Below are 26,165 nucleotides of genomic sequence, written 5' to 3' on the forward strand. Positions count from 1 at the left end.
ACTTGCGGGGCAAAATATCGTGGAGATTAAATGGGCAAGTCTAACCCATGTCAGGTGCCATTCGATGCCCTGCTACAACAAATGCTGGGCTATTAAAGTCTATATAGAGAGCAATCAGGAGAGAGGGATTAGATTAGGTGACTCTTGTGGCGAAAAACAGTACTGATTTGATGGGGTGAGAGGTCTGATGGCTTTTATTTGTGCTGTATCATGCTATGATTCTAGAACTTTTATATTATAGAATATAACTTGTGTCCTACAGACTGGCGTAGTGCCCGATTAATCAGTAAGGTTGCAGTTTCAGAGGACCGTAAAGAATTCTTAAATTTTATTTTTGAAAGGTACATTGCCTGCAGAAAGAGCTGAAGATATCTTTAATCAGTTTGAAGGAAACAAGTGAGCAGAATATTCAACTCCAGCAGACCTTGCTTCAATATCAGCAAATGTTACAGCAGGGGACAGTTAGAATTGGAGAGCTGGAAGACCACCACGGAATGCTAGAGAGACAGGTGATTGCTTTCAAAGTGTATACTTTCCTTTTTGTTTTTATAGCGTTACCTGTTTGTTGGAACCTGACATCCTACCTTCCACCTGGGAGGAGACGTACAAATTTATGCAAGATGAGAGCATCAAAATGGCTCCTGTTCATGGAAGGAAGTATTAAATTCTAGCTTCACCAGAACAACACTTTTCAGTACTTGCAATCACTTCCTAATGGACCAGAGACCTGCTGTGAACCCTGTCCCGTGATTGTGCAGGTTTTGATCTGTAATAAATTGAAAGGGCAGATTAAGATTAATGTTAGGACATATCATATACCTGTCTGCATAGGCAGAAAGCTGGAATCATGACTGTAGATGGGAGGGCACAGTCTCACGTATTTTCTGGTTGTGCCCAAATTTCGACTCTTGGTGGCAAAAAGTGCTGTGTAATATCCAGAACATCAAACACATAATTTAACTAAATCGAGTGAATACTCTCCTGAGCCTCCTGATTTTGAACACCAACATGGTCAAGCTTCTACATTCTTGTTAACTGCAGCGTGTCTGTGGATCTCACTGTATTTGGCGGCAAGTCCTCCCCACCCGCCATTAAGAAATTCCTTGAACTGAGATCCCAGTTCTTTGGCCATTGATTATGGCAAACAACCATCCCAGCATAACTTGTATGTCAAAATCTGGAGCACACCAAGTACTGAAGAGGCATGCATGGCAGTATTCACCAACACTGCTGCTACTCCCTGGAATAAGTCTCCAATTGTGTCCACAACCAAGCTATCCACCCAACTTGGTAGAGTTCTTTGTGGAAGTGATATATGATGGATGGGGGGAAATGCACTGGATGTGTACATGGACCTTCTGAATGCCTTTAACAAGATAGCACACAGGAGACTATTGGAGAAGATTAGAATGGGGATGGTAGAAAATGGTTTTTAAAAATTGGTTAGAAAGGAAGAAACGGAGAATTGGAGTCAAGGGCAGTTTCTCAGTGATTGGAAGTAGGTAGCAGTGTCCCACAGGGTTCTGTTTTTGGTAATTTCTGTTCACTGTACATTCATGATTTGGATGCAGGGCTAGACAGAGTGGTGTCCGAATTTGCAGACAGTGCTAAAATAGGCATTGTAAATAATTCTAAGGATGAAAGGAAGCTGTAAGGGGATGTTGATTAGATGATGGAAATTGCAAATAAGTAGCAATGAAACTCAATGTCAGTAAATGTGAGGTATACTTTGATTTAAAAAAAATAAAAGTAGTAATATTTTGAATGGGGGAAAGCTGGATGATTGGGAGGACAGAGGGATTTGGGGGTTTGGGTTCACGAGATCTTAAAAACAGCACCTCAAGTGGATAAGACCATAAAAACTAATGGAAAACTGGGTTTTATGGCAAGAGATTTCAGATATAAAAATTGTGAAATAATAGTGAATCTATACAAAACCTTAGTAAGACCACAGTTGGAGTACTTTATGCAACTTTGGGCTCCACACGAGCAGAAGAATGTTGAGGCAATAGAGAAGTTAGGGTGCAAATTCACTAGGATGCTGCCTGGCATGAGGAAATACAAATATGAAGACTTGAAAATCTGAGGCTGTTTTTCTTAGAAGAGTAGAGATTAATGGGTGATTCGATAAAGGTATTTAAAATTATGAAGGAACGAGATAGAGTTGTAAAAATAAACTGTTTCCAGTAATTAAGGGGACTAGAATGAGGGGACTTAGATATAAGATTAAATATAAGAGATTTAGGGCCCTTTTTTTATTCATTCATGGGATGTGGGCGTCGCTGGCGAGGCCGGCATTTATTGCCCATCCCTAATTGCCCTTGAGAAGGTGGTGGTGAGCCGCCGCCTTGAATTTTACACAGAAGTTTGTGAGGCTGTGCAATGCACTACCGGAGTTGGTGATTGAAACAGAAACCATGACAACATTTAAGAATAAGGTTAGATAGGTGGTTGATGGAAGAAGGAATGAAGTGATATAGGAACAGGGCAGATACATGGAATTAGGATTACTGTTTGTGTAGAGGCTAAACTCCAACATGGATGGGTTGGACCAAGCCGCCTTTTTTCATGTTGTAATTTCCATGTAGCACCTTCTCGACCTCAATACCACGATGTTCCATGTTTATTATACCATGCGCAATGAACACTGAATTTAATGAATGTTAACATATTGTAATGAAACAGCAATTGAAATTTCTTAAAAATCCATCCCATTATCCTACATTTGGTTGTATTAAAATAAAATATTTAAGTATTAACACTGATTAATCGGTACAAACTGCATATCATCTTGATTTAGACATGACAAAAACTCCCGTTACAAGATAAAGTAGGACCCTGGTGGTCCTATTCATTGGCTTAGTGCTTATGGACTTGATATGCAGTTGTTTGGTTGGTAACTTCGCAAGAGGATTACTTTGTGAGAACCTTGGTAATTGCTCCACTGATATTTCATCCTTTAATGCTGGGATAATATAATTAACCTTTATGTTTGTGCAATAGGTTTCTAAACTGGAGCAAGAATTATTTAAACAGAAGAAGTCGTTTACAGAAGAGCTCTCAAAATCAGAAGCCAAGCTTTTTAAGGCCTATCATGACCAGGATTGCAAACACCAGCAGGTGGCTGAACTTACCAGCTCGATGAAGTAAGTTTTGTGGTAGAGGGAATTAACATCTGTTGAAAGAAAGTGTTCATACTTACATATTTTCCCCAGTGTTGAAAAGGACAAGGTTGAGTTTTTAAATGAATGCACATATGCTGTTCTTGTATACCAATTTTAATTATTGTTTTAAGATTGTTAAATTGGACCTTGATTTCGGTCAGTTTTTAGTACCATTTTGAAAAAACTGGAAGGGACAGTGGGTCTGCATTTTCATACCTTAATGGTATATGTTTTTTCTGATGCAAACACTGTGATTATGATTTTTTTGATTGAATTACCTGTTGTTTAGTCTGCTGGCTCTATAACGCAGTAATAGCGCTTTTATATGTACTCTGGGTGGGGGACTTCAATGTCCATCACCAAGAATGGCTCGGTAGCACCACTACTGACCGAGGTGGCCGAGTCCTGAAGGACATAGCTGCTAGACTGGGCCTGCGGCAGGTGGTGAGCGAACCAACACGAGGGAAAAACTTACTTGACCTAGTCCTCACCAATCTACCTGTCGCAAATGCATCAGTCCATGACAGTATTGGTAGGAGTGACCACCGCACAGCCCTCGTGGAGACGAAGTCCCGTCTTCGCATTGAGGATACCATCCAATGTGTTGTGTGGCAGTGCCACTGTGCTAAATGGGATAGATTCAGAACAGATCGAGCAGCTCAAAAATGGGCATCCATGAGGTGCTGTGGGCCATCAGCAGTAGCAGAATTGTATTCTAGCACAATCTGTAACCTCATGGCCCAGCATATTCCTCACTCTACCATTACCAACAACCAGGGATCAACCCTGGTTTGATGAGAAGTGTAGAAGAGCATGCCAGGAGCAGCACCAGGCGTACCTAAAAATGAGGTGCCAACCTGGTGAAGCTACAGCTCAGGATTACCATGCATGCTAAACAGCGGAAGCAATATGCTATAGACAGAGCTAAGCGAGTCCACAACCAATGGATCAGATCAAAGCTCTGCAGTCCTGCCGCCTCCAGTCGTGAATGGTGGTGGACAATTAAACAACTAATGGGAGGAGGAGGCTCTGCAAACATCCCCATCCTCAATGATGACGGAGTCCAGCACGTGAGTGCAAAAGACAAGGCTGAAGCGTTTGTAACCATCTTCAGCCAGATGTGCCGAGTGGATGATCCATCTCGGTCTCCCCCCAATATCCCTACCATCACAGAAGCTAGTCTTCAGCCAATTCGATTCACTCCATGTGATATCAAGAAACGGCCGAGTACACTGGATACAGCAAAGGCTGTGGGCCTGACAACATCCTGGCTGTAGTGCTGAAGACTTGTGCTCCAGAACTAGCTGCGCCTCTAGCCAAGCTGTTCCAGTACAACTTCAACACTGGCATCTACCCGACAATGTGGAAAATTGCCCAGGTATGTCCTGTCCACAAAAAGCAGGACAAATCCAATCCGGCCAATTACCGCCCCATCAGTCTACTCTCAATCATCAGCAAAGTGATGGAAGGTGTCGTCAACAGTGCTATCAAGCGGCACTTACTCACCAATAACCTGCTCATTGATGCTCAGTTTGGGTTCTGCCAGGATCACTCTGCTCCAGACCTCATTACAGCCTTGGTCCAAACATGGAGAAAAGAGCTGAATTCCAGAGGTGAGGTGAGAGTGACTGCCCTTGACATCAAGGCAGCATTTGACCGAGTGTGGCACCAAGGAGCCCTAGTAAAATTGAAGTCAATGGGAATCAGGGGGAAAACTCTCCAGTGGCTGGAGTCATACCTAGCACAAAGGAAGATGGTAGTGGTTGTTGGAGGCCAATCATCTCAGCCCCAGGACATTGCTGCAGGAGTTCCTCAGGGCAGTGTCCTAGGCCCAACCATCTTCAGCTGCTTCATCAATGACCTTCCCTCCACCATAAGGTCAGAAATGGGGATATTCGCTGATGAATGCACTGTGTTCAGTTCCATTCTCAACCCCTCAAATAATGAAGCAGTCCGAGCCCGCATGCAGCAAGACTGCACAACATTCAGGCTTGGGCTCGTAAGTGGCAAGTAACATTTGCGCCAGACAACTGCCAGGCAATGACCATCTCCAACAAGAGAGAGTCTAACCACCTCCCCTTAATATTCAACGGCATTACCATCGCCGAATCCCCTACCATCAACATCCTGGGGGTCACCATTGACCAGAAACTTAACTGGACCAGTCATATAAATACTGTGGCTACAAGAGCAGGTCAGAGGCTGGGTATTCTGCGGCGAGTGACTCGCCTCCTGACTCCCCAAAGCCTTTCCACCATCTACAAGGCACAAATCAGGAGTGTGATGGAATACTCTCCACTTGCCTGGATGAGTGCAGCTCCAACAACACTCAAGAAGCTCAATGCAATCCAGGACGAAGCAGCCCGCTTGATTGGCACCCCATCCACCACCCTAAACATTCACTCCCTTCACCACCAGCGCACTGTGGCTGCAGTATGTACCATCCACAGGATGCACTGCAGCAACTCGCCAAGGCTTCTTCGACAGCACCTCCCAAACCCGCGACCTCTCCCACCTAGAAGGACAAAAGCAGCAGGCACATGGGAACAACATCACCTGCACGTTCCCCTCCAAGTCACACACCGTCCCAACTTGGAAATATATCTCCGTTCCTTCATCGTCGCTGGGTCAAAATCCTGGAACTCCCTTCCTAACAGCACTGTGGGAGAACCTTCACCACACGGACCGCAGCGGTTCAAGAAGGCGGCTCACCACCACCTTCTCAAAGGCAATCAGGGATGGGCAATAAATGCTGGCCTCGCCAGCGACGTCCACATCCCATGAATGAATTTTTAAAAAATCTTTTCATCTGATTTGTTCAGTCACAAGTCAGTGATATGAAAATAAATTGCAGAAGGGATTGGCATGTAAGATTATGATTTTTACCATTGATCTTTTCCCATAACTGCCTCGTGATTTTTATAAAAGCAAAGTACTGTGGATGCTGGAATTCTGAAATAATAACATAAAATGCTGGAACACTCAGCAGGTCAGGCGACAACTATAGGGACGACTGCTGCCTGACCTGCCGAGTGTTTCCAGCATTTTCTGTTTCTGGTTGCGTATTGATGACCAGGGCACCCCAATTTTCGGATACCGCCATGGAGATGCTTATTGAACAAGCCAGGGCCAGGAAAGAGGTCCTGTTACCCTCAAATTGTGGACGGGTGCCATGCCAACTAAGTAAGCATGCATGGAGAGAAGAGGCTGTGCCAGCAGCATCATTCCCAGGACCTGGCTGCACTGTTGGAAAAAAATCATACCTTGGTAGTCCTGGTATGGTTAAGACACCTTCACATCTCTCTTGTTCCGATGAGATGTTAAATGGAGAACCCGTCTACCCTCTTAGGTAGACGCAAAAGATCCCAAGGCACTATTCGAAGAAGACCAATAGAGTTATCCCCGGTATCCTGGCCACTATTTATCCCTCAACCAGTATCACTAAAAAAAGACACATTATCTGGCCATTATCTCATTGCTGTTTGTGGGACCTTGCTGTGAGCAAATTGGCTGCCGCATTTTCCTACATTACAACAATGACTTCGCTTCAAAAGTACTTAATTGGCTGTAAACCTATTTGAACATCCCAATGTCGTAAAAGGTGCTATATAAATGTACGCTATTTCTTCTTTTACCAAGTCAGTATTCAGTAAAGTGGCTGGTTTTGTTTTTAAAAGTAGGATTGAAGCTTCGTTTTTCATTTGGAGAATGAGCCTCTGTTTTTAATTTCTTTCAAAAAACAAAGTTGTCATTTATGCTTTTAGGGTTAGGTCAGTCTCGTGGCTGTCTTTTTTTAAATATATAAATAGCCTCAGACTTTCTTAAGCATCTTTACTCTTGGGCATACATTGTGCATTGTATCTATTGAAAACCCCCAGAACTTTATTCCTGGGTACTGCACATGAGCTGTCATTAAGAGCCGCAATATCTTTCAGGAATCAGTATCTGCATCAGCCTGCTCCCACTACTCATCTGTTTTTACTGTGCTTATCAGAGAAATAAAGACTGAGATGGATAAATGCAAAGGTGAAATTACTGCACTGGAAAAAGAACTTCTTCAACTAAGACGTGATAGCTCAAGCAAAGATATTCAGCTGAACCAGCTGGAAATGACTCTGCGTAATACGCAGGTAGAATTGAAAAAGAAGTCTGACCAAGGTAGTAAAAATCATTTTTGCACTGGGGGGAGGTGTGTGTGTGTGTGTGTGTGTGTGTGTGTGTGTGTGTGTGTGTGTGTCTATATGCTACAAAGCCTTGATTTGTCATCCTTAAATGTAGAAGTTTTTCTGATCAAATTACATTTTTTTTAGGCGCCTAATAGTTTTTCTCTATGTAGTACAGAATTTAAAAAATCTTGAGATTCTTATGAAATGTACAGGTAATATCATCCAAGTATACACTTGTTCATCAGTGTACACATGAACTAATCAACAAAAACAACTGTATAACATTGAGCAACTTTTATAGCCATTTCAGAAAATATCAGATAAGAAAAGCTTCCTACCGAATGCCGTTTTAATTAGTTTCTAGCATTGCATTGCACCATCTGAACTTTCTTTTCATATTGTGGTATCACCAACTGAGACATATATGAAAGAAAATTAAGTTTTCCATTTAGAAAGCATCTCAGCGTATCTCTTAAATATTTTCAAGCGTTTCACATGCAATTGAAGTGCAATGACATTGGGCTGGATTTTGCTGTGAGTGGCGAACGAACGGCGCCTGCCATTCGTTAGACTTACACTTGCCCATAGACTTTCTATGAGCTTTTGCACAGCAAGTTCCTCTAAATTAGAGAGCTAAAAAGAACAGCGCCCTCTAAAGGGTATCTGGGACCTGTGTGAACAGGGCAAGCAGCTGTGTATCCCCTTAACCAATCAGATTGAAGCATGTTAATAAGCCATGCAGAGACTGAACCAAAATAAAGAGACGGTAAGAAAGATTGAATTAAGAGACAGAGATAAAAGAGACAGAAAAAAAAAGTTAAAAAAAGAATATATTTTATTTCTTTTTGTCCAACAACAATTAAAATGTGAAGGAATGAGACAGCACATTTATTAAGTTAATTTTCAGTGCCAGCAAGGCTGTTTGGCAGTTATTGAGACTTACCACACCATTAAAAGGGTACTTACATCAGAATGGACAAGCCCTAACTTTTTCTGGTGAGATTAGTCCGTATGTACAGTGTCAATGCAGGAACTTCAAGTTGTTCCATTCACTTGAATGGGGAGCCAGCGGGCGAGATGCCATTCTCACAAAGCTTACAGAGGAACAGTGTATCTTATTCAGCAACTTCTGGATTTCTGCGTTTAACTGCGTATGTGCAGTTGCCGGAAGTTGCTGACTGATTTGCACAGAAATAACGGTGAGCGCCGTTATTTTCACAGCAAAATCCAGTCCAATGTATAAGCAAATGTGAACAGTTGAATGGCTAAACACAGCAGAATGAATATTTTATTTTTTGCTTTTATATTCATGTATTTCATTTTGTAATGTGCCTGGTAGTGTTTGATCTGGAGGAAAAACTGCAACGGAATGAGACAGACCATAGGAATTCAGTGCAGGAAATTCAGGAGATGGACACGCAGTTGAAGAATATGCGCAGTGAATTACAAGACACTTTAGATCAGCTTATGGAACTGCGAGATGTACTTCAAAAGACTCAGAACAGCATTGAGGAAAAAAATGACACTATTAAAGAGCTCACAGATGAACTTAGGTGAGTTGCTTCATCTACAGGAGTGAAGAAGCAAACTGCAAGGATATTGCTGCTATAGAAAAATGGATTTTCCAACAGTTTCTTCCTTTTGATTTCTGATCATATTTCAGCACTTCTATAAATGTCATATTGAACAAATGTACTGTGTGTTTACATGCTATCAATTATTTATTTTGTCATTTATAGAGTTTAATTGAGATTGTTATGACCTGCTTTATTATGTATGGCACCATTTGAAAAAAGTTAAATTGCCTCACTTGTGCAAAGTTCATAACGACACTCATTTGAGACAATATGAAGGATGAAGTTTGTCAAAATTTATCTGCAAAGGTTTTGTCAAAATGAATCACACCTTGTGTAATAGTTTTGAGAAGTTCAGTCAGTACTCAGATTGTTAAATGGTATCTTTGCGGTGTTTAAAACTCTCCCTTTTGTTATTTTACTAAAAGTATGTGAAACTATCTCCATATCAACATTTAAAAAATATTTTTAAAGCAGAACAGAATCTAAAATAGAAACTTTTATTACTGGCCTGCTGCTCTGTTTCCCAGTGCTAGATACATTGAAAATGCATGTTTGTAAAGTAATGGATTAAATTATTACGGTACATCCATTCCCTTAACTGCATTTGATTGTAATGGCCTGATTAAATAAGCAACTTTGACATTTGTATAAAATTGCCATCAGCCTGATTTCTAACAATAAAGGAAAATGAGAGTTAGGAAGGATGGGATGCTTTCAAAGCATTGTACTATCCCTAACTAAATAATTTTAAAAATTTCTGCCTGGTAGATGATCTAACTAATTTCAATACATTTTGGGGTCCACTATTTCAGGTCTCCCTTCCTTCTTTATATGAAGCTGCTGTGCTGATATCAACAGAGCAACTCTCTGCAGATAGGAAAAATCTAAAATAGTAGATCTGTTGCTGTGGAAGGTGGCAGCAGGAATGCACTGAGACTGGAATTAACTTAATCCATGTAGGAGTGGTTTTTGTTCAGTTTTTAATATAGCTTTAAAATTAGACTCATTTATATATTAAGAGTTTCTGTTTTTCATTATTTCATTACTTTTACTGTTTATATCCTTTAGTATGTGAGTTTGCACAATTATTTTTAGTATGAGATTCTTCCATTCACTGCAGTAGGAGATTGTTTAATTGCATACAAGAGTTTGGATCTACTATTGTATTGTTATGAGAAAGGTACTGTAATTCTTGAATTTTTTGAGGAGCAGCAAGTAATTTTTCTGCTGTGAAATCGGGACAGCAATTTTATTGTAATAGAAGAAAATTGATATAATGTAGCTCTTCAAAAGCATTAATGCTGTTGAAGCTACAGTTAACCTGTTGAACAACTCCGTCATCATGACCAAAGAAGACCTAGCGCATGCTGAAGCTATTTTTATATAGGTGCCATTTTATTATGAGCTATTAAAGTTACATTCGTAGTTTTACTTTGCTGTAGTTACATTGATGATCAATATTTGTTCTCTTAAAATATTTAATATTCAGCTTGGTAAATGAGCAGCAGAAATTCTGCAAATCTATCTTGTGTTTTGAATTTTACATGCAAAACAAAAAAAATGTTCCAAGTTTGATGTAAGTAAAGCTTTGAAAATCACTTTTCATGCTGGATACCTCAAAATACAATTAATTTTGTGTGGGGGTTAGCACCCAGGAAAAATAATAACTGGCACACTTAAGATAACCACAAACAATTATTCCTGATTCATCCTTATCGCATTTGTGTATAGTATTTGCTGGAAATCAAGCTCTTGACCAAATTATTCTGCGTTGCTAAAATTCTAATGAACTGCGTTCAGAAAAACTTACTAATCAGTCCACTTTCACTGGTACTGCAAAAAAAAATGTGACATGTAAAGCCCTCAACAATGTATACTGTTAGAAGAAAAATACAAAACTAACTGTACTTCAGAAAATGGCTTCTGAATGTTTAATCACATTGATTTCATGTCACTGTACAGTATTTTGAAATACTAAAACCTGAACACTGTTTTGACTAACTTTCCTTGCTGTCTTCTGCTGAATCATTTTCACAAACCACCATCCATTGAACAATTTTTGATGCTCATTATGGTCCCTTTTGTACCTTATTTAAATACCAAGCAATAAGGGGGTTAAACCAACATCCTGCATGATGATCATCTAAAATTTGATTTAAAAGTTAAGGTCATAGATCCTCCAATAACATTTCTTTATAAATGGATTTCAAGCATACATATTTACATTTCATATTTAATATATGTAAGGAATCTTACAACACCAGGTTATAGTCCAATTGTTTTATTTGAAAATCACAAGCTTTCGGAGGCTTTCTCCTTCGTCAGGTGAGTGATGAAGGGACACTCACCTGACGAAGGAGAAAGCCTCCGAAAGCTTGTGATTTTCAAATAAAACAGTTGGACTATAACCTGGTGTTGTAAGATTCCTTACATTTGTCAACCCCAGTCCATCACCGGCATCTCCACATCATATTTAATATAAATATTACAGTTAATGAATTCAATATGTAATACAAATTTTCACTAACTATTGCATTATTGCGAAGTAGCAATGCAAATATTTGCTCCTTTCACCACTACTTTTGTATTATTTTACATGAAAGCAAATTTTATTCTTCGAGCAATATCGCCCACCAAAATATATTACTTACCAGTACTGGGGAAAGAGAGCTTTTCCGTTGGAACAGGCTCCACTTAAACTGGGCTGGGACCAGTGTCCTGGCGAATCGAATAACTAGGACTGTAGATAGGGCTTTAAACTAAAAATGGGGAGGTGGGGGGGGATTCAGATGAGAGAAAATTTATAAATCTAAAGAGAAAAGTCAAGGCCATAGAGCAGTGTAGCGATTTGGGTAAAGATAAGCAGAGTGTGACAGGAAGGGACGGAGAGTTTAACGGTGATCAGTGATTACGGTCAAATCAGGGAAAAATAGTAACAAGTTCAAATTAAAGGCTCCTTATCTGTATGCATGAAGCATTTGTAACAGGATAGACAAATTAATGGCACAAATCAAGATAAATAGGTTTGATCTGGTAGCCATTACTGAGACGTGGTTACAAGGTGACCAAGGTTGGGAACTAAATATTCCAGGGTCCTTTTTGAAAAGTCAGGGAAAAGGAGAGGGGCTAGCCCTGATAATAAAGGATGACATAAGGTCAGTAGTGAGAAAGGATCTTGGCTCGGAAGATCAGGAAATAGAATCAGTATGGGTGGAGATAAGAAATAACAAGGGCAAAAAACACTAGTGGAAGTAGTTTATAAGCCCCCTAGTAGTAGTTATACTGTTGGACAGAGTATTAATCAGGAAATAAGAGGAGCTTGTAACAAAGGTAATGCAATAATCGTGGGGGACTTTAATCTTCATATAGACTGAGCAAATAAAATTGGCAAAAGTAGTTTGGAGGACGAGTTCATGGAATGCATTAGAGACAGTTTCCTAGAAAAATATGTAGTGAAACCAACCAGGGAACAGGCTATTTTAGATCTTGTCTTGTATAATGAGACAGGGTTGATTAGTAATCTCATAGTAAGTGATCGTCTGGGGAAGAGTGATCATAATATGATAGAATTTCACATTGAGTTCGAGAGTAAGTACTAAAGACCGAAACTAGAGTCTTAAACTTAAACAAAGCCAATTACATAGGTGCGAGGGGTGAGTTGGTTAAGGTAGATTGGGAAAATAGATTAAAAGATATGACCGTAGATGAGCAATGGCGAACCTTTAAAGAAATATTTCATAATTCTCAACGAATATACATTCCATTGAGAAATAAAAACTCCATGGGAAAAGTGATCTATCCATGGCTAACTAAAGAAGTTAAAGATAGTGTTAGATTAAAAGAAGAGGCTTATAATGTTGTCAAGAAGAGTAGCAAGCCTGAAGATTGGGAGAGTTTTAGAAACCAGCAAAGGATGACCAAAGAATTGATAAAGAGGGAGAAAATAGAATATGACTGTAAACGAGCAAGAAATGTGGAAGCTCTTACAATCTGTTTTTATAAGTATGTAAAAAGGAAGACAGTAGTGAAAGTAAACGTGGGTCTCATAGGGGCTGAGATAGGAGAAATTCTAATGGGGAATAAGGTAATGGCAGAGACGTTAAACAAATATTTTGTATCTGTCTTCACAGTAGAAGACACAAAAAACATACCAGAAATAGCGGGGAACCAAGGGCCTAATGAGAGTGGTGTCGAACTTAAAGTAATTAATATTAGTAAAGAAAAAGTACTGGAGAAATTAATGGGACTAAAAGCCGACAAATCCCCTGGACCTGATAGGCTACATCCTAGGGTTCTAAAAGAGGTGGCTGCTGAATTAGTGGATGCATTGGTTATGATCTTCCAAAATTCCCTAGATTCTAGAATGGTCCCAGTGGATTGGAAGGTAGCAAAAGTGATTCAAGAAAGGAGGGAAAGAGAAAACTGGGAACTACAGGCCAATTAGCCTGACATCAGTCGTCAGGAAAATGCTGGAATTCATTATTAAGAACGTGGTAACAGAGCACTTAGAAAATCATAATATGATTAGGCAGAGTCAATATGGTATTATGAGAGGGAAATCGTGTTTTACAAATCTATTAGTTTTTTGAGGATGTAACTCGCAGGGTAGATAAAGGGGAACCGGTGGATGTAGTATATTTGGATTTTCAAAAGGCATTCGATAAGGTGCCACACGAAAGATTGTTACACAAGATACGGGCTCATGGGGTGGGGGGTAGTATGTTAATGAGAATAAATGGGTCATTTTCAGGTTGGCAGGCTGTTACAAGTCAGGTGCTACAAGGATCGGTGCTGGGGCCTCAGCTATTTACAATCTATATTAATGACTTAGATCAAAGGACTGAGTGTAATGTATCCAAGTTTGCTGACGATAAAAGCTAGGTGGGAAAGTACACTGTGAGGAGGACACAAAGAGTCTGCAAAGGGATATAGACAGGTTCAGAAGTGGTAGATGAGGTATAATGTGGGGAAATGTGAGGTTATTCACTTCGGTAGGAAGAATAGAAAAACAGAATATTTTTTAAATAGTGAGAAACTATTAAATGTTGGTATTCAGAGGGATTTGGGTGTCCTTGTACACAAAACACAGGAAGTTAACATGCAGGTATAGCAAGCAATTAGGAAGGCAAGTAGTATGTTGGCATTTATTGCAAGGGGGTTGGAGTACAAGAGTAAGTCTTGCTGCAATTGTACAGGGCTTTGGTGAGACCACACCTGGAGTACTGAGTACAGTTTTGGTCTCCTTAGCCAAGGAAGGATGTACTTGCCTTGGAGGCGGTGCAACAAAGGTTCACTAGATTGATTCCTGGGATGAGAGGGTTTTCCTATGAGGAAAGATTGGGTAGAATGGGCCTATACCCTCTGGAGTTTAGAAGAATGAGAAGCGATCTCATTGAAACATAAGATTCTGAGAGGGCTTGACAGGGTAGATGCTGAGAGGCTGTTTCCCCTGAGAATCTAGAACTGGGGAGCATAGTCTCAGGATAAGGGGGTTGATCATGTAGGACTGAGATGAGGAGGAATTTCTTCACTCAGAGGGTTGTGAATCTTTGGAATTCTCTACGCCAGAGGGCTGTGGATGCTGAGTCATTGAGTATATTAAAGGCTGAGATCGATAGATTTTTAGACTCTAAGGGAATCAAGGGATTTGGAGATCGGGCGGGAAAGTGGAGTTGAGGTCGAAGATCAGTCATGATCTTATTGAATGGCGGAGCAGGCTCGAGGGGCTGTATGGCCTACTCCTGCTCCGAATTCTTATGTTCTTACATTAAAGTTTGATTTCTAGTAAATTGTTAATCACATGCAGCTTGGTAAACACGATAGGGCATCTCTTCAAGCCTTGTTTAAGAAAAGAAATAGTTATCTTGTCACTTAGACTCTCTCTAGAGGGTGAGTTTTTCATGGGGGGAGGAGGAGAAGAAAATAATAGGAGGACTCTATTGTGTTGCTCAAAAGCTTTATGGTCTCAGTCGACATATCCACGATTGAATATCCTAATTGATGGTATCTGGATGTTTTTGGGACATTTAAAAAAAAATTACAATTGGCTATTTCTACCGGAGGACAGAAGTGGTGTCAGCTTCTAAAAGCTATTCCATTTTCATTAATAATGAAAGTCAGTACTTGGCGAAGAGGAACGCATAATAGTTACACAAGTAGGATTATGAAATTTCAAAATTATATGTTAATTTAACCTTATTCTACACTTAGAATAATCATGAAATTGACTTCCACCTTTTAAGATGGAGCACAATTTTGCACTTGCCCAAGTGAGTGATATCAATGCTGAAGGATAGAATGAATTTCCATTCTCAACAACCAGACTCCCTGCCACCCCCCAACAACCCCCTCCCTTCAGTGTCTGTATATAAAATTCCAAAGTCCTTAACAAAGTATCTTAATCCCAGCCTCAGAAGAGCGCTCTATTACACTCGTGTGAATTTTTTGCATTTCTCACACTGAAGTCCTTCTTATGGTCTGAGTGAGATTGCTAGTTGTGTCAAATGATGGCCAATTCCTCGTGAATTATCGACTGAATTCACGAGGAATTGGATTGCTCCAACTTGTTTTATGTAGGACCCTTTTATTTATAAGTGAATCAAACAGTGGCTAATGTAATTGTTAGATTTCCCACACAAAACACGTCGTATGTTGGAGAACATACCATGATTTTCCCCACAATCAACTGACTTTGTTCAGTTCTAAATAACTTAACGCAGAAAATCTGTTTGAATTCCCCATTGAGGTTTTACCACTTTGCTTTCACTGGATAGATAGAAATTTTTATTGAAACAAGTATTAAACTTTTTGTAATTTGGAACTTTTATCTACTCATAATAAGTTAATGCAATATGTTTCCAACCCTGTATTTAAAGTTTTTAAACATTTGGATCAGCCTATCACTCACAGTGCACTGTAACTATCAGTTTTGAGTGATAGGAGGATGTCCCTTTGCCGACAGGCTGTGGGTTTATAGTTTAAATATATACTTAAAGAAGAAAAATTTGCAGGACTGTGGGGAAAGAGTAAGAGAATGGGACTAACTGATATCAGAGAGCAGGCACGATGGGCTGATGGCCTCTTTCTGTGTTGTATGATTCTAGGTGATGAGATGATAGGTTGTATTGGTATAGTGCATTCTGCCCACTATGTGCTTCCTATCAGCTTAGCACAGAGCAGTATGGGCATTTAAGTTTCCATAGCTGACTAATCACACAGCACTCGTATCACTGAAAGGATGGGCAAGTGGAAGATCGTGGGTGAAGTGAATGGGTGTGTGTGCATGAACTCACGTACATGCTCTAATTTTTCAGATATTTATTGCAACTGCGGCGTTCATGTTTATTCTGTAGGGTATGGGTTAAAAATATATCCAAGCTGTTACAAATAGTTTTTTGTGTAGTGCACATGGATTCTATTTAAATGTGTTTCTAAGTTTAACTCTGGCTTGAAAATAATTATACTTTATTTGAAAACCATATAAAATGCAACAGACCCTGCAGCAATTGGCATTGCACATTAGACAGCTAATTTTTTCCAAATGTCTACAGACTTGAGTATTTTGAAAATTTATCTGAAGTGGTAAACAAGTCAATGTGTTAAAAAACATTTTGTTTGCACCATGTTTAAAATGAGAAAACTAACCTACATCACAGAACCCTTTTATCTTGTCATAAATACTGTACTGCAGATGGCAGGTTCTTGGCCTTTCATGCTTATTAGAGTAAAAGAGAAATGCTTTCTACTCCTAATCTCCATCAATATTCTATGTTTTTTGGTAACTTGAGACGTGGCTCATGTGGCAACTATCTGGAGCAGTGTACTTCAGGCTAGACTGGTTGGAAAGAATTGATCATCTCGCTATAGAGGTTATGAACATATGAATTAAGAGCAGGAGTAGGCCTCAAGCCTGCTCTGCCATTTGATAATCAGATCAGCCATGATCTTATTAAATGGCGGAGCAGGCTCGAAGGGCCGATTGGCCTACTCCTGCTCCTATTTCTTATAAGATCATGGCTGATCTGATTGCGACCTCAACCCTACTTTCCTGTCTACCTACTATAACCTTTGACTCCCTTGTTAATCAGGAATCTATCTAACTCAGCCTTAAAAATATTCAATGACCCTGACTCCACACTCTCTGGGTAAGGGAGTTCCACAGACTCATGACTCTCCGAGAGAAAAAATTTCTCCTCATCTCCGTCTTAAATGGGAGACCCCTTAGTTCCAGTCACTCCCACAAGAGGAAACATCCTCTCAGCATCTACCCCTTCTAGTCCCCTCAGGATCTTACATGTTTCAATAAGATCACCTCTCATTCTTCTAAACTCCAGTGTATACAGGCCCAACTTGTCCAACCTTTTCCCATAAGATAACCCCCTCATCCCAGGAATCAGTCGAGTGAACCTTCTCTGAACCGCCTCCAATGCAATTATGTCCTTTCTTAAATAAGGAGACGAAAACTGCACACGGTATTCTAGATGTGGTCTCACCAATGCCCAGGTACTTAAGGTTTAGTGAATAATGCTGCATAAAGATTTTAGTTTATTGCCAGAACTGGATTTTCCTTACAGGCCTAGTTCTTTCTTTTGAAAATCTCCTGTATGAGTTACTTTTTAGCCCTGAAGTCAGACTTTTAGAATACTGAATTGTGATGGACCACAGGTTATGGTAGGGTGCAGGCTCACTCGGATTCACTCAAAAACCTGCACTTTCACTGCACTTAGGACTTTTACTGCAAAATTGCAACACTGGGGCAGCTAATCGTGCTACATGTGTTCGGTGTAGAAATTCATTGCGCTGTGCCAAGCCAAGTTGCCCTAATAATGGTATAATGTTCTCAGCTGTGAGCACAATTTAAGTATCCTCTGTTGTCAGTAGACACTCTGAATGCTTAAAATCCTTGGTAAATTGCAGCACCTTAATATTTTGGATGGAGTAATGTAAAATTGAATCTGGTTTGTTTTTTGTGACTATTTAAAACTGTTGGGTTTCATCGTATAGGCAATACAATCACGATGGGCTCTATTATAGTGGGTCACTTCATACCACTTTTAAGACTGTTTTACAAAAGCATAGTGATTTTGAACTATTTTTTTTGTCCTATAGGCAATGCAAAAGTGAACTGCAGGAGAGAGATGAGAAAATCATTGACCTGGACCAGGCGCTTAAAGATAGACAATGGGAGCTCCAACAGAGAGCAGCTCGGGTATCTTGTGAAACAAATGATTTTTAAATCAGTAGATGATACTCTGTACTTTGTCCATAGTTTTATTTCTTCAGTCAATACTTAATTTGTATTTTCCACGTCTACTCATAATATTCACACCATCTGTTTTTTTTCTTGTTTTTTGTTGAGCAGTTTTAGGTAGATTTGAGTCAAGCACTCAGCCATTTGAGCTGTTATAATACATTTTGAATAATTTGCTTGCTATTTTACCAGATGTGAAAAGTATTTCAAAGGTCAAATGATATCCCTGATAGGGCAGTAGTTGGGAATGAGTGGAGAAGTTTAGGTGGCTCTCTTGAGGGGATTGATACAGCAGTTTTGAAGGAGTTGGGGACTTTGCCAGATGAGAGACAAGTTGTTGAATTAGCAGCTTAAAAATTAGGATATCTGAAGTTGGTTGCTACTTTTTTCTGCAGCTATTTAGCCTAAATGGAGTCAACTATGTCTGAAGTACAAGAATTAAGGATCAACATTTAAATAAAGGGTTTTTATTATTGATGTGGCTTTTAATGATTCAGGTGAATTACTGGCCATTTAGGTGATTGCTAATTTATCATGGAATTTTTAGGAAATTAGCAACCTGATACCATTTCAAATTTGCTTTTGGGAAAAAATAAACACCCTAAGCATCTTAATAGGAATACGTAACTTTACAGAGAAACTCCCTTCATTAAATTATCCCAGTTAGGCAGATACTGTGCAATATATAGAGAATTAATCCATATTCCCTTTGGAAGAATGCTCCCATCATTAAAGTGCCAATTAATTGTATCTAGCTGCAAATTTCTTTTTGCTGTATAGGACCTTTTTAGTTTAAATAGAATCTAAAATTATGAAGTTTAATACCAGATTAGCTGCATATAAATATTTTTTATTCCACAGCTTACACAATTGGATATGAATGTTCGTGAACACAAAACTGAGTTGGAGCAGAAAATTATCTGTTTACAAGGTTCTTTAGAGAAATCCGAGTTGAGCATTAAGGAGCGCAGTAAACAGGTTTGATGTACCTCTTCTTAAACTTAATAAACTTAACTTTGTCTTTATCCTGGATAATCTATGCATTTTAATGGTGGCACAGTAAAGTAGTACATTGGAACCTCTGTCTCATCTGTGTCACTGGAAAAATAAGAAGCATAAGGGGAAGCACCTCCAAGCAATGATGGGGACATTACTCTGTTGCGAGTAATCTTATAATTTAGATCTGATGTGGAGATGCCGGTGATGGACTGGGGTTGACAAATGTAAGGAATCTTACAACACCAAGTTATAGTCCAACTGTTTTATTTGAAAATCACAAGCTTTCGGAGGCTTTCTCCTTCGTCAGGTGAGTGTATTCCCACACTCACCTGACGAAGGAGAAAGCCTCCGAAAGCTTGTGATTTTAAAATAAAACAGTTGGACTATAACCTGGTGTTGTAAGATTCCTTACATTTATAATTTAGAAGTTCCGTCCACAGATTTTTTTCCCCCCCATTGAGTTGCAGTTACATGTTATTGTTTTGTAGTTAATTCTATTGTGGCAGACTATTCATGCTTCAATATTTTTTTGGAATGCAAATGACGTTTCTGTGAAGAGACAACCAAGGAATCTATTCTGGTTACTGTGCAACATTCACTAAAGTGAGTTTGGGGTACATCAATAGATCAGATTTGCCTGATTTTTCATTGAACTCTGTAGAGCCTTGTTTTCTGAAGAAATCGCACATTTCCTTGAAGGTTGGGCAAAAGCGAGCAGCATTCTTGAACTGTGACTTGAGTTATGTTTATTCCATGAATGAGCCACTAGAAGTTAATTAAAACTGTTTTAGATGTATGATAAGACTGCTGATTGCTGTTTGTTTATGCCTCATTCTTTCTGTTTGAACCAAGGTTTTATTAATGAAATGATGGACGTAGGCAAAAACCGTATTATACTTTAGAGAGTAAGAAAAGGTTTGAGCTATGATGGTAGTTGGGAGAGAGAGATGTTTAGATGGATTTTTGTTGGGATTCATAATGGCAGTTTTGAAGGAATTGGGGGTAGTGCTAGATGAGAGACAGGTTGATAATTTTAGCTAGCATGGGAGTGAGGAGGTGTAGTTGGGTGGTTTGGGATGAGACGGTAGCAAGGGAGGAGGGTTTCATGCTGAGCTGGGGAGGAACTGCAGAGAATGGAAAGGATGAGGGTACAGTTAGGTGAAAGGCGAATGGGGATTTGGGGATCAGTCAGAAGAGACCCAGCTGCAGTGGAGATGGTCTTGATTTTAGATACACAAAGGTCCTTGAATCCCTCGCATTTTGGTTTGAAGTGAGTATGAAGGGTGAGGTGAGGGAGGGGGAGTCTGAGGAGGCAATTTGTGGTGGAGGAAAGGACTTGGGAGTTGTTTCTGCCCTACAGGATGATTTTGGTGTAGTAAGCAGTTTTGGTCAGAGAGAAGGGGGGAATGGTACAACTTGAAGTGGTTCAATTAGAGCTGATGGAGGACAGCCAGACAAGATGAACGCCAGTGCATTCAAACTTAACAGCCTGCTGATGATGTGGCTGTGATGGGGAATGTAGACAATATAGGATCTGAGTGGATGAGTGCGTTTTAGGTGGAGGCAAGATGGTTATAGAGAAGATCAACAGAGGAGTCCATGTCGTCACAAGTGGCAGGTCACTGGCAGAGCAAGTCAGCGTCAGAATGGACACTAGAGAAAGAGTTTGGGGGTAGTTGGTCAATTGGTCAGTGGGGACGTTACCGATGCTGAAGATAAATGGCATATCTTTTAAGAGTTTATTAAAGCACAATGAAATGTATATCTCTAAAGTCAAAAGAAGAGAACATATCAAGACTAAGCTAAGGTGGTTATGTGCAAAGGCAAATAAGAGTTAAACAAATATACTTTCACAGATTAAAAGAATGTAATTCTCAGGAAATCAATTTTAAAGGGTGCAGGAACAGAGAGACCTGGGGGAGTACAACAAAAGTCTGACAGGACAAGTTGAGAAGGCTGTTCAAAAAAGCATATGGTATCCTGGGCTTCATTAATAGACATGATGTGGAGATACCGGTGATGGACTGGGGTGGACAAATGTAAGGAATCTTACAACACCAGGTTATAGTCCAACAATTTTATTTTAAAATCACAAGCTTTCGGAGATTATCTCCTTCGTCAGGTGAGTGAGTCACCTGGCCAGTATTGTGGCCAATTTGGGCACCACACTTTAGGAAGGATGTCAAGGCCTTAGAGAGGGTGCAGAAGAGATTTACTAGAATGGTACCAGGGATGAAAAACTTCCGTTACGTGGAGAGACTACAGAAACTGAGGTTGTTCTCCTTAGAGCAGAGAAGGTTAAGGGGAGATTTAATAGAGGTGTTCAAAATTATGAAGGGTTGTAATAGAGTAAATAAGGAGAAACTGTTTCCAGTTGCAGTTGTTACGATCTGGAATGCAGTGCCTGAAAGGGTGGTGGAAGCAGATGCAATAATAGCTTTCAAAAGGGAATTAGATAAATACTTGAAGTGGAAAAATTTGCAGGGCTGTGGGGAAAGAGCAGGGATGTCTGACTAATTGGATAGCTCTTTCAAAAAGCCGGCACAGGCACGATGGGCCGAATGGCCTCCTCCTGTGCTGTATCATTCTATGATTCTAAATATATATATCACGCACAATTAAAGGAAACAAAAGCTGCTATTAGAGCAGCTATTAGTCACTGGAGAAGATCATAGGCAATTGAAGTAGCAATGGTAATAGCCTATTTACTACATTTGGAGTCCTGACCATGAATACCATATAGGACCATTGAAAAATTCCCTAAGACAGATTCAAACGGAATTCCAGGGTATGGCAGAGGTATTAAATGATTACTTCGCATCAGTCTTTACCCTCCAAAACACTGCTCAGCTATCAGCAAGAAATTGCACTAACAGTAAAATTGTAAATATTAAAATAGATGGGGATATCATCTTAGACAAAATTAGCAACCTTAAAATAGCTGCTGGCCCAGATGACATCCACCTGAAGGTCCTTAAAGAGATGGGACATAGCTTTGTGACCCCCTAGCCTGTATCTTTACCAGCTCACTAGAGTCAGGGACTGTTACCTCAGACTGGAAGGATGCTCATGTAGTTCCTATTTTTAAAAAGGGTAACACGGCAGAACCAGGGAAACTATATGGCCTATTAGCACGACTTCATTTATAGGTACGAAGCTCGAAGGGATCATAAGAGATGATCTATATGATTACCTAGATAGAGAAGGTGTTGTCAGGGTCATTAAACAAGGCTTCTAGAAAAGAAGGTTGTGTTTTACTAATTTGATTGAATTTTTTGAACAAGTCATAAGATTAGTGGATGACGGTAGCCCAGTAGACATTGACCACCTGGATTTTCAGAAAGCATTTGATGAGGTACCTCACATTAGGTTACTCCACAAGATGGAATCTTGCGGAATTAGTTGGAAGCTGTTGCAGTGGATCAAAAATTGGCTTTGTGCCCATAAGCAAAAAGTTGTTATCAATGGCTGTTGTCCTGCTTGGAGACTGGCTTACTAGTGGTATCCCATAGGGATTGGCTGTATTTATTAGTCATGATGTGGAGATGCCGGTGATGGACTGGGGTTGACAATTGTAAACAATTTCACAACACCAAGTTATAGTCCAACAAACTTATTTTAAATTCCACAAGCTTTCGGAGGCTTCCTCCTTCCTCAGGTGAATGTGGAAAAATTCACCTGAGGAAGGAGAAAGCCTCCAAAAGCTTGTGGAATTTAAAATAAATTTGTTGGACTATAACTTGGTGTTGTGTATTTATTAGTGGCCTAGATGTAGATGTTGGGGGAAATGATCCACAAGTTTGCGGCTGATACGAAGATATGTGCAAGTGTTTGGATGGTGGGGGAGACTCAACAACTACAAGCAGATCTTGATGTGTTGGGGGAATGGGCCCATGTTTGGCAAATGGTATTTAACTTAGAAAAAGTTCCGCTCACGCAGTGTTATGCGTATGAGCGGAACCACTGCTAAACATAGATAAAGGCATTCCTAGCTTTTACTCCTGTCCAGCCACAGAGTTTATTTGGAATTGAACAAAGGGGCAATAAGGTCTCGCAAATTATGTAAGGTTTATATGGCAACAGAAATAGCCCCATTTCTACAACTCGAGCTTCTCTACAAATGTGCCCCAAGCGAGTTAGATAAATGTCATTCAGATAGCAAAGTGCCTGCACCATTCAGCTATAGCTGTAGATGTTATAGCTGCAGCTCAGGAGATCCTTTGCACAGCTTTACTTGTTTAAGAATTTCAGTCTCCACTTGAGGAGGCCACTAATACTTTCTTATGCAGAGGATGTAGTTAATATTTCAATATTGTATGCTTGTGCTGCTGCTATTGACTTTAGAAAGTTAGGAAGAGAGAATGAGGAAGGCCATATCTAGAGTAGCCAATATGTCACTTTTCAGTAGATGAAGACAAAATTTTGTGTCCGTTTTTTTTGATCTGTTGGTTGAGTACAAATGCCAATTCAGCATGACCTGTCCTAAGCTGTAAGTATGTTTCTATTTCGATCTGAATCTCTATCTCTCCCAGATGACCTATCCAAATTGCCTCCTGACACTGAAACCAACTCTTAACATCACTTTGTATGGCTAGGTGGAAACTTTGGATGAAAAACTACAGTTCACACAAGAACAGTTACATGAGAAAGACTTTGAGCTACTACAAAAGGAACAGCAAATAAATCAGCTGAAAAGTGAAGTTGAGGAAAAGCATATACAGATTCAGGAATATGAGCAGGTAAATATAACCAAGTAATACTTAAGCAACAGAAACTTGCACAGATAATAGTCCTTCAACCCTCCAAGATCTCTGCGCTCCTCCAATTCTTGCCTGTTCTGCATCCCCGAATTTAATCACTCCACCATTGGTGGCCGTCCCTTCAGCTGCCTAGGCCCTAAGCTCTGGAATTCCCTCCCTAAACCTCTCCGCTTCTCTACCTCTCTCTTCTCCTTTAAGACTGTCCTTAAAACCTACCTCTTTGACCAAGCTTTTGGTCACCTGTCCTAATATCTCCATATGTGGCTCTGTCAAATTTTGTTTGAAAATTGCTCCTGTGAAGCGCCTTGGGACGTTTTACTATGACAAAGGTGCTATATAAATGCAAGCTGTTGTTGAGTGGTGGGTGATTTTGGCAGAGTGAGTCCTGATAGCGCTTGATATGGTCTAGCTAAATTTGATGATGGTGGCTAAACCATTTGTGTGTCAGATATGCTCAAGTCTGCACCCCATTGATCTGCAGGAGTGAAGATGGGAGTCATACTTGGGAGAACCACCAGGATAGGAGAGTGTCATGTTTCTGCTGGGGAAAAAGCATCAAAGGTGGAGGTGAGGCAGTGGTTGATCAGATTGACGACAGTAGAAACGTTGGTGAATGGAGAGCTAAAGGCTAAACAGTTGGAAGCTTGAGATTTCAGTTGTAAGTGATTTGCGGGAGAGTCTTTCCAGGGGTGGAAGTAGAAAGAAGTGGGGTTGCAAGGATATGGAGAGTTGTGGGTGGTGAGGGATACAAAAGTGATCAGAATTGCCTTGTCTTTGATCGAGACCATGGGAGATGGCAAGGTCAGAGGGGTCGCAGTCAATATCAGTACATGCGTTTTTATGGAAAGGTTTAGGGAAGTTGGGAGGCCCTTGAATTCAGATGGGAGAGGGCAAGGTGAGTTGAAATGGAGGTTGAATTCACCAAGGATGAGGAGTCATTCAGGAGAGGAGCTCAATAGTGAGTTGCCAGTCTGGGAGCCATCTTCCGATCCCTAAATTGCTTCCTGTGGTTTAAAAAACTGAAGCTTATGTATGAAAGGGACACTCCTTACTTGCCAAATAAAACAATCACCTGCATGTCTCATACAGTGGAATTTCTTTGATTATCCTCTTCGCTTATTTTACCTAATCTATGATGAGTAAGATACAGCCACAAGGCAAGTTATCCATCTTCCTTTCATTGTGTTTGGTTGCAGAACATCCAGCAGTCTTCTTTTAAATGTATGGAACACTTTTTTTTTTAAAAGTACCGTCATGTTCTTGGATGTGCTTCATAATCATGAGTCTTTCTGCTTATTGACTTGATTTACATGTATTCAGATTCTGAAAAATAAGGAGCAGTGTCTCGTAAAGCAACATCAGGAGTTATTGGGTGAAAGCCAACAGGTACGCCTAGCTCGTGAACAAATGCAGCATGCTCATCTGGAATTGAGGGAGGCTCAGCAACGGCTAGCGCAGGTACAAAGAGAGATGGACCGTGTCTCGCTTGAACTGGATGAAACTATTCAACTATCTCAAGAAAAGGTAGCTATTAAAAGTTGACATACTAGGGAGTACAACCGGGCAGGAGGGTGTCCTGTTTCAGCTGGGGGGAGAAGCATCAAAGATGGAGTTGAGGCAGTGGTTCAGCAGATCGAAGAGGCAGTTGAACAAAATGTATAGCTACAGATTGCATTAAATAGAAGGGAACTGGATGCTACTGTAAGTTGGAACACTATCCTTTCAATCCTGGAATTTGGGTTTGAATCTACCCCAGAAGGATGGGATGAAATTCTCCTTTAAAATTGCAAGGGAGATTTATTAGAGTTGATCCTAGCAAGCCTGGGTTCCCAGCACTAAACCACTTTCACTGGTGACCTTCAGAATCCTTGGGTCAATGGCAAAGTTCCATCTCTCACTCAGAAGCCACGATGGTGGACGGGGAAGTGGAAATGTCGCACTTGTTCAGTTGTGGATTCTCTTCTGAGACATTATAAAGGGAGTTTTATATCTAACCCATGCTATACCTGGCCTGAGAATGCCTGATGTGACACCAGGAAAGACTTTACCAAAACTATTTGGGGAAAATGCACCCAGCATAGAGATTTGTAACTGACCTTAAGGTCTGAATGCTGACCTTCAGAATCCTTGGGTCAATGGCAAAGTTCCATTATTTAACCCTAGGAAATTATGTCCTTGGTGAAGACTTGGTCCTTATTTATTGTGTGGTAGTTTTAAACTGAAGTTCATAATTTTAAACTGGAATACTA

General features: G+C 40.1%; 1 protein-coding gene across 6 annotated transcripts in view; it reads left to right on the plus strand.

Annotated features, from left to right (window-relative positions):
• The window catches only part of ccdc18 (coiled-coil domain containing 18), a 104,447-nt gene that overhangs the window by 56,673 nt on the left and 21,609 nt on the right, over positions 1-26,165 (plus strand). For all 6 annotated transcript variants that reach the window (XR_010963829.1, XR_010963830.1, XM_067989933.1 and 3 more), the window contains 8 exons: positions 342-509; positions 3,004-3,146; positions 7,159-7,322; positions 8,670-8,883; positions 18,016-18,115; positions 19,019-19,135; positions 23,752-23,895; positions 25,237-25,440. Coding sequence is in view for 4 of the 6 variants with exons in the window: in XM_067989933.1 (XP_067846034.1) it covers positions 342-509; positions 3,004-3,146; positions 7,159-7,322; positions 8,670-8,883; positions 18,016-18,115; positions 19,019-19,135; positions 23,752-23,895; positions 25,237-25,440 (1,254 nt within the window). In the remaining 2 variants the exon portion in view is untranslated. The remainder of the gene's footprint in view (positions 1-341; positions 510-3,003; positions 3,147-7,158; positions 7,323-8,669; positions 8,884-18,015; positions 18,116-19,018; positions 19,136-23,751; positions 23,896-25,236; positions 25,441-26,165) is intronic.

The sequence above is a fragment of the Heptranchias perlo genome, chromosome 9 (assembly GCF_035084215.1).
Source record: "Heptranchias perlo isolate sHepPer1 chromosome 9, sHepPer1.hap1, whole genome shotgun sequence".
NCBI lineage: Eukaryota > Metazoa > Chordata > Chondrichthyes > Hexanchiformes > Hexanchidae > Heptranchias > Heptranchias perlo.